This window comes from Nannospalax galili, unplaced genomic scaffold (genome assembly GCF_000622305.1).
Source record: "Nannospalax galili isolate Female #2095 unplaced genomic scaffold, S.galili_v1.0 scaffold44, whole genome shotgun sequence".
Classification (NCBI taxonomy): domain Eukaryota; kingdom Metazoa; phylum Chordata; class Mammalia; order Rodentia; family Spalacidae; genus Nannospalax; species Nannospalax galili.
Window position 1 is genome coordinate 872,805 of NW_008355789.1, and position 9,172 is coordinate 881,976.

Below are 9,172 nucleotides of genomic sequence, written 5' to 3' on the forward strand. Positions count from 1 at the left end.
AGGAAGGAAGGAAGGAAGGAAGGAAGGAAGGAAGGAAGGAAGGAAGGAAGGAAGGAAGGCAGGCAGGCCACCACAGGGCTGGCTGCCTGCCCACCCACCTGCCTAGCACCCTGAACTCAGTGTTGGAAGATACCTTGGGAATGCGGCGGGCCCTGCGGCTGGACAGCAGCTCACTGGTGGTGCTGAGGCTGTCTTCATTGAGGCTGGAGGGTGAAGACGGCAGGCTCAGCTGAGCCAGCAGCAGCATGTCATCATGGCTGTGCCTCTTGGGTAATCGTGGCAGCCGATGGCTCTTCCTTTCTGACCAGTTCCCACTGCGCAGAGACTGGCTGCCTGGTTTCAGAGACAGCTAGTATGGGGTACAGGACAAGAGAGAGAAAGGAGGGGGGGAGAGGAAGGGGGAGAGGGAGGGGGAGAGGGGGAGAGATGGGAGAGAGAGAGAGAGAGAGAGAGAGAGAGAGAGAGAGACACTTAGCACAAATGTTCCCACATCTGCTGGGATCTAGGGATGGAAGCCGTGGCTCCTTCTGACTGTGATACCCTGGGCTGCCTGCTTCTCTAACCCTGTGTATCCCTCCAATTAACACTGATGCTCTTTAGCACAGGGCACTGAACTGGCTAACTGCAAGTGGATCCCATATACTGTGGGAAGGCAGACACCCCCTGAGGATCTCTGCATGTTGTCTGGATCTGCCTCTCCTCACTCTTCAGCAAATCCTCCTTTGTCACCACAGCCCCAATCTCTTCTTTTCCAGTTAGTCTGGCAATACAAATTCAATGAAAGCCTATTTGAACTGATAGACTTATCAGAAGGGTAAATGCTTTATTAAAACAACCACACGAGGAGCTGGAGAGATGGCTCCGTGGTTAAGAACACTGGCTGTTCTTGCAGGGGACCTAGGTTCAGATCCCAGCACCCACATGGTAGCTAACAACCGTCCATGACTCCAGGTACAGGAGATCTGATGCCCTCTTCTGCCCTCTGAGGCCATTTCATGTACATGGGACACTTACATATAGGCAAAACACTCATACACATAAAATTAAAATATTTTATTAATATTTTAATTAAAAAACAACCACACGATTTCAAAGCCAGAAGTTATTTATGCATTTTCTAGCCAATGTCATAAAATATCCAGGTCCTTCCATCTGTCTAGTTAAGAGTTATCTAGGGGGCTGGAGAGATAGCTCAGTGGTTAAGAACACTGACTGTTCTTGCAGAAGACCTGGGTTCGAATCCCAGTATCCACATGGCAGCTAACAACTGTTTGGAACTCCAGTTCCAGGGGATCCAACACCTCTTCTGTCCTCTGCAGGCATTGCAGGACATGCGTGCACTTACCTACATGTAGGCAATACACACACACATATAAAATAAAAATAATAAATAAAATATATTTTTTAAAAAGTTATCTGGGGGGATTCAGGGCTGGAGAGATGGCTCAGTGGTTAAGGGTACTGACTGCTCTTGCAGAGGACCCGGGTTGGATTCCTAGCACCCACATGGTGGCTATGAACCGTCCTTAACTCCAATTCCAGGGGAATCCAAAGCCCTCTTCTGACCTCCGTGGGCATTGCATGACATGGGTTCACTCACATACATGCAGGCAATACACTCATACACATAAAATAATAAATAAATTTTTTAAAGAGTTATCTGGGTAGGTCAGAGACAGCCTGTCTCCCCACCTTTCTGGCTTTTCCTGCTTCCTGGTATCCTGAGAAAGACCAGAATGAACTTGTCTAAAAGTCTTCTTTGACCTTTCAACTGTCTGCTCTCTCAGTCTTCCCTCAATCCATTCCTCAAGCATTCCTCTCTCTCTCTCTCTCTCTCTCCCTTTCTCTGTGTGTGTGTGTGTGTGTGTGTGTATGTGTGTATGTGTGTGTGTGTGTGTGAGTCGTGCACATACACTTCCTATCTTGCTGTAGGAGTGGTGGAATTACAGGCTTATGCTACTGCATTTGGTTTTGCATGAGTTCTGAGGACCTGAGCACAGGTCTTGGCATTGCACAGTAAGCACTCTACCCACTGAGCCACCTCCCCAGCCACAAACACTCTGCTGTGTGATTCTGGAAGCCTGGTCATGCCCACTTCCTCCAGGGAGAGAACCGGGTTCTGCTCTCTGGCCACTAAGGCTGGGCAAGGGGCTCTCATACTCAAGTAGCCCCCCACAGTATCCTGGGCCGCTGCCCCTCTTCTCTAGCCCTGATCTATATCCCCATTCCTCTTCCCATAAACACAGATGCTTTTCAGTAGATAGCATCAAATTGGCAGTGACTCTCTCCCTCCCCCAAGAATCCCCTACCTGCCTGTCCTTAAGGGTTTCAGCATGGCGGGAATCCCTGAGCACACAACTTTTTCCTGAGGCAACCTCCTCTGCCTTGTGCTAGCGAGGGCAAGAGCCTGAGTGAAAGCTGAGCTCCACTTTGAGAGGACAGGCTCTCACTGGAGCCTCACTGATGGGCTTCTGACACTGGCTGGCTCTCCAAGCCATGGACCCCTCCAAATGCCAGGATTGAGATAATTTTGGACAGAGTTGCAGAACATCAAGACTCCAACTAGATCCCTGTCTTCCTGTTTCCCACAGAAGGGGAGGAGGAGTACTGATGGGAGTCTGCAGGGGCCCCTCCTTTGTTTTTGCTGCTCAGAACTCAGTGAGAGAAAGAAGGCAAGATGGGATGCCCTAGGGGCATGCTTCAGTTGTCCATGAGAGTCTCAGCATGGCTGAAGTCCCTGGGGTGCACAGCTGTTTCCTGAGGTAGCCTTCTCTACCAAGTGCCAGCCAAGGCGGGAGCCTGAGTGAAAGTTAAGCCCACACTTTGAAGACAGGCCCTCACACTGCCCAGGCTGGAACTGCATTACCTGCATGGGTGGGTTGTTGTACTTCCTGTCTTGAGGACTCCACATCCTGTGCAAAGAGTCCAGGGAGTTCTCAGACAGTTGCTGGGATTTTCGTCCAGCTCTTCGGTTCTTTAATTCCACATCCTCATAGGGATTCTCCTTGGGCTGCTCTCCTGCAGAGGAGGCAAAATTAGAGAGGCGGGAAAAGGGAAGAAGGGGGGAGGGGAGGGATGGAGGGAGAGAGAGAGAGAGGAGAGGAGTACACGTGGTTGTGGATGCATCTGTCCCTGTGTGCACTGTGCAGGCCGGGGTGTCAACTGTCTTCCTTTGTCGTTAATTCCTGGGAGCCAAAGAGAATGGCTTCTGCCTGGCCCTTCAGCTCATGAGTCACATAGCTGCCCGTCTGCAGTGGGAAGGCTACAAACAGATCCTGGCTCCGAGTCCAGAAGCTGAGGCCCCTGCTCCCCACCTCCAGTTCAGCTCAGCTCAGCCTTGTCTGGCCTCAGCTTATAAATTCAGGGTTGCACAAGACTGGCTCAGCTATCCTGCCTGTGCCCAGCCAGAGGACAAAGCCAATGCTATGAGCCTGTCCCTGGCTCCAGTCCTTCTGTTGGTAAAGCCCCCCTCAGAGATGCACACTTCTAGAAAGCACATAGCTGTCTCTATGCAGCTCTTGGTGGGTCTTTCGGGACCCAGTTTCAAGGATGGGCATGAAGGAGCCCAAAAGAGTTCTACAGAGCAGGGCTTCGCCAGACCTTCCGCTAACCTGCTCCATTGTTCGTGGAGTCTTTCAGGATAGGGATCTTGTCTCAGACAACCTCACAAGTGAGGGCCATCAGTAACAGTGTGTGCCCAATGATCCTGTGCTCCATGGGGCTCATTATAACGTCCACTACCTCCTCGGCCGCTGATCTCAGCAAAAAGGGAACTCTCATCACTCCCTCTTTGGCAGGGCCTCTCCTTCAGGGACACGGGAGTGTGAAAGGCTTAGAAGGAGCCCGGGCCAGAGAATGAAGGAGAGGGTTTTGCTTCTGAGGAGCAGTTTCTAAAATCTCTGCCAGTCAGCACTGTATTGATACTACCAGAAAATCTCACAAACGTCCAAAACCCAGTTCCCTGCCCTCAAAGAGCATAAGATTTTTGAGAGACACCCTTTCTCACAAGTTACACTCTCTGGCTCCTTCTTCTCCAACACATAACTTGGCTTTTCTATAAAGTACAGTCATACCCATTGAGCCATGTCATCACATCAGTCCAGGCTTATACCCAACAACACAATTGTAGTGACAAAGTCTATGGGGACTCCATGAGAACACAACCCTCACCTCCATTTCCCTTGTCTTTCTTTATCCCTGCCTTGTCCCAGGCCCAATGCCATGGTTTGGGACCTCTGCAGAGGCAAGCAAGAATCCTAGGAAGCAGGAGTCCCTTGGCAGCGTGAACAGGGCTGAGCTTAGGTGACTGCTGAGCCCCACACCCGTCTGCCCACACTTCATGTGCCTTACCCCCCCACAGCAGCTCAGACTCCACTCCTGAAGGGCTGCAAACAGATTTGGGGAGCAACTTTCCTGGACAGGGCACAGGAGAAAACCCAAACCCTTTGTGCCTAGAAATTCCTCAAGAAGCTGAGGTTCCCCTAACTGTGGCATCTGTTTATTACATGAGAAACCACAATGAACTTAGGAAATGCCCTCACAGAGGTGGGGGAGTAAAGTTAAACAGACTGCAGAGGGAGCAACACAAATCTCTATAAACTTAGGAGTCAGGGATGGGTCAAGAAAAGATCTGGGGCTGGATTAAGTGATTCCCAATACCACACAGTCCCCAGCAACCAGCAGACCTTTTCCTGTAAAACAGTCATGCCATTAGGATGACTTGTCCCCATTCCAGGGTCCTGACTAAGCAAAGCTGGCCCCGCAGCCCTGCCTCGAGAAGCCAAGTCTCAAACTCAGCATCCCCTGCATGCTTTCCCCAGGCCACTCCATTCCACTTCAGCAGGGCTGGGTGGGTTTTCTGCTTCTTGGTCCCTCCCTAACATCTATCTTATAAGGTTAAAGGGGTGAAGGGGATTAAGAATGGAAAAACGCCAGGACAAGAACATCACTGCCCAGATTGGGGCAGGGAGAACATTTATTTATATTTATTCTAAGCTTATCAAATTCAAACTGTCTTAGGCTAAGTGACTAGTCAAAATCCTTATCATCATCTTCATCTATAAGAAGACCTTTCTTAATACCTTTCCATCAGGGTTTCTCCAAGCAGTCTACATGAAGTTGATGAACTGACCTGCTCATTTTTAAGGCATTTAGTCCAACCCTGGTCTCTACCCACTAGCTAACATTAGCATCCTTCAGTTATAACAACCAAACATGTCTCCATACATTATCAAATGCCCCCTAGAAGAAGGGAGGGAGGGTGAAAAGAGAAATAAATGGATGGGACTACGCCCCAAACCAATGCTTTAAGTCTTTTTAAACTTCCTAGCAGTTTCTGAGCTTCCTTCCTTTCTTTTCTCCTTCCTTCCTTCCTTCCTTCCTTCCTTCCTTCCTTCCTTCCTTCCTTTCTTCCTTCCTTCTTTCTTTCTTTCTTTCTTTCTTTCTTTCTTTCTTTCTTTCTTTCTTCTTTTTTACTTTTTGAGACAAGGTCTCCTTGTAGCCCCAGCTGTCCTAGAACTCACTATGCAGACAAGGCCGGCCTTGAACTCACAGAGATCCGCCTGCCTCTGCCTCCCAAGTGCTGGGATTAAAGACATGTGCCACCACGCCCGGCATCTAACCCCCTTTTCCTCCATTCATATCCATCTCTCATTCTCTCCTCTTTCTTCCTTCTTTGCCCCAAATCAGAGCTTTGACCATTGATATAAAATCTAAGGTTCTGAGAAAAAGATGTAAGATAATGATGTGCAGAGGAGTAGATGCAGAGTTGTTGCACGTCAGTGACAACCCAGGGAAGACAGCTAGAAAAGCACCCGCTTCTGCATCCCAGGGCTTCCTTTGCATAAGGCGCGGGGTGCCTTCCCTTCCTGCCTGGCCCAAATGCCAGCCTCTTTCTTCTCTGATCTAAGCAACCTACTTCCTCACCAAGCTTCACGTCCACTCCTCAGTTTGGTCCCTGGGTAGCCCCAATCTACCTGCCATCTTGAACTTCATAGATTACCTCTGGTGACCCTTAGAGCAGGTAAACTCTGTTAGGCAGAAAGGATGACTTGGGAATGGGGATGCTTTAAGCATACCCTGAGTCCTGGAGCCATTGAACTGAATCTGCACTCAAAGCATGCTACAGAGGCTGCAGAAGCCAGAGCTGAACAGCAAAACAAGGGGACAATTTAGCGGGCATGGATGCAAGACAGGAAGCTTGGCAGACTTCTCTAAGATTTTCACTTGTATTCCTGCCCAAGAGGCTTCCGTGGGGCAGTGTACACCGCATTTGGAGGATGACAGGGTGGTAGGTTCCCTTCTTAGGAGATCTGTCTCCCAGCAGTCCCATCTCATCAAACCTGGGAAGTCAGAGCTCTCAACCTTTCCCAGCTTTGCTGATGAGATAAGGGCCAAAGGCATCCCCAGTATTTCTGTTTTATGCTCTTCTAAAAGTGACTTGCCAAAGAGCCCAGTCTTAGCACACTGAGCCTCCTGAGGGAGGTGCCCAGGTCCACCAGGCCCTAATCCCACTCCTTCCCCACAGCTCTGTGTGTTGTCACCCAACATGAGACAGCCCACCTCTTTCCCTTTGTCCCTCCTCACTTCCTCATAACTAGTAGAACCAGTTCAAAGAGTGCATCTATCTCAGGCACACAGAGCAGTTTGAGCTTTCTGGGCCACACCCATGGCTAAGGTCTGTAGCTTCCCTTCCCAGCCATCCTCTAGCTCCAATCAGCTGTTTCTCCCTTGTCTCCACCTTTCTCTCTCCCTCACATGCTATGAAAGAAGGCCAGGCAAGGGTCTCAGTCCCCCCACCCCACCCCCTCGGGGCCAGCTGGACCACCCTCCAGGGCCTGATACCAATTCCCAACAGTCCCGGCACCTTTCCCTGGACTGCACCTCTTAGCTGCTTGGCATCCAGCTGCAACCCCTCTCTTCCTTACTGTTGCCCAGCCTGGGGGTGAGTGAGAGAAGGCACAGAGTAGAGGCTGAAAAGGCTTTAAAGGACAAGCTGAGTGGCTCTGTCCCCGCTTGCATCCCACTGAAGTTCCTGGAAGCTCTCACTGGGCCCCAGCTAGCTGATGAGAGTGGGAATCTCAGCAGGAATGCAGCCCAGGCTCCTTGGTCAGGCGCCGAGGCCACTCCACATAACTCCCTAACAAGCTGCTTCCTTGGGTGCATTTTTCAGTGTCAGGCACAGAATGCAAACGATTATAAGGCTTTCGAGAACAGCAGCATCTTCCAAGGGCAGATGTCAAGTCAGATGGGCGAGAATTAAAGAGTCTCAGGAAGCAGCAAAGCACTAACTTTCTTTGAACCCTCCTATTACAAATCAGCAGGCAAACGCTTAGCCTGTCTGGAGTATCCCACCCAGTACCTCGGGCATTATGCCTGGTGTGTGCAGGAGGCCAGCGAACTCTCCAAGGTCTTTTGTTCATGTCTACTACTTACAGAGATGACCCATCAGCCTCTGGGCCAAATGGTCTCAACCTCTAACAGACCAGAAACTGCAGCCCAATGGGCTGTACCCAAGATGAAGACTTAGCACAGGTGTTCTCTGTCTCCTTTGTAGACCCATTCCCATAATCCCAGAACAAAGCCTCCTTTGTCTCTGTGGACCCAAGGCAGCACAAGATCAAAGAAAGCTCCTGATCAATCCTAGGCAAAAAATGAAACTGACATTAATCGTTCAGCAACAAAGGACCTCTGGAACCCTCTATGAGGACTCCATATTTTTTAGCCTCTTTGGAGTGGAGGGAATAAACCAACCAGAATCGAACATAAATACTTCCCCTTGTATTTCCCTCTAGCCTCTCTGGTCAGGTCCTAAGATTCAGACTGAGTTGCAGTGGGGAATACAAAACAAGGAAAACAAATCAAAATCAGTGCCAGGGTCATTCTGATACCCACCCTCTTTCTGATACCCACCCTCTTCCTTCTTCCCCAGCCTCCAAAGATCCAGAAGTGATTGAAGAAGATGCCCCAACCCCAACTTTACCCTATACACACAGCCCTTTGCTCTAGCTTTACCTCATCAAGAAGCAAACAAGCCACTCCCATATGTTCACACTTTGCATGTAACATCCCAAAGCAGAAGAGTCTCCTTAATGACTGAGTGGCAGATACCCTCTTGTTCTAAAAAGGCCCAGTTAATAGCTGTTGCCTAGGATAGTACCTCCAAAAATTACCCCAAACATCCCTAAACAGAGCCTTGAATCACGGGGGGAGGCGGGGCTATACAGTCATCCTTTTGTTGACCCTTGAAATGAAGTTTGCTAGTTTGCTACCACCACACTCTCCACCTTGCTCCTGGAAGGCAGTTTTCTATGCAGTACTCTGTTTTTGCCCTTTTGGGGGACAAGAGAAATGGACAGTTCCAGAGTATATGCTCCAGGATGTTTACATAACAAACAGCCTTAGAAGCTGGAGATAGTGTCTCTCATCCAGTCAGAGGCACAGCTGTTTCCTGACCAGAAATTGTTCTTTCAGGGCAAAGGCTGGGCAGCTTTGCTAATGGTCCTTGAAAAACCTGGGGTCTTCTGAACGTGGGCTCCTCAGCTGGGACATAGGCCCACAGTGTTGGCAGTTCTTACCTGGGCCTTCTTTTTATACTGTCCCATGCCATTGTAACCAAGGGGAGCCAGTGGGAACATGGAGCTCATGCTGTCTCCTGTGCCATGAGTAATAAAAGTCCTTTGTGACCCAGGAGTTTTCTATCTTCTAGAATCTGTTAAGTTGGCATAAGCAACTGAATGTCTGGGTTCCCAGTGTGTTGCTGTTAGCGTCCTTGGGAGGGAATTAGGTCACAGAGGCAGAGACGTCATGAAAGCACCAATGCCCTCATGAAAGCAAAGGAACCATAGTCAACTCCCTCACCTCTTCAGCCATGTGAGATGCTGGGAAATGATAGATGTCCCTGAACCAGGAAGCAGGCTCTGGCCAGACCCCGAATCTGCTGGTGTCTTATTCTTAGCTTGCTCAGTCCTAACATTAATCTTGAGAAGCATTGCTAGGATCTCATGGTGGTGAAGGGCTTTTAATCCTAGCACTGGGGAGACAGAGATAGGTGAATCCCTGTAAGATCAAAGCCAGACTAGGATGGTCTACATAGGGAGCTCTAGGCCAGCTCAGGCTACACATTGAGACCCTATTTAAAAAAAAAAAAAAAAAAAAAAAAAAAAAAAAAAAA

The 9,172-nt window shown here is 49.5% G+C and overlaps 1 protein-coding gene across 4 annotated transcripts in view; it reads right to left on the reverse strand.

The window, feature by feature from the left end:
- The window catches only part of St5 (suppression of tumorigenicity 5), a 183,158-nt gene that overhangs the window by 21,893 nt on the left and 152,093 nt on the right, over nt 1-9,172 (reverse strand). For 3 of the 4 annotated variants that reach the window (XM_008853439.3, XM_029556283.1, XM_017803303.2), the window contains 2 exons: nt 2,867-3,018; nt 134-349 (listed from right to left, as the gene is read on the reverse strand). In XM_008853439.3, coding sequence (XP_008851661.1) covers nt 134-349; nt 2,867-3,018 — 368 coding nt within the window. Of the gene's footprint in view, nt 1-133; nt 350-2,866; nt 3,019-6,882; nt 6,908-9,172 lie in introns of those variants that run through there. The other variant, XM_029556284.1, reaches the window with a different exon arrangement.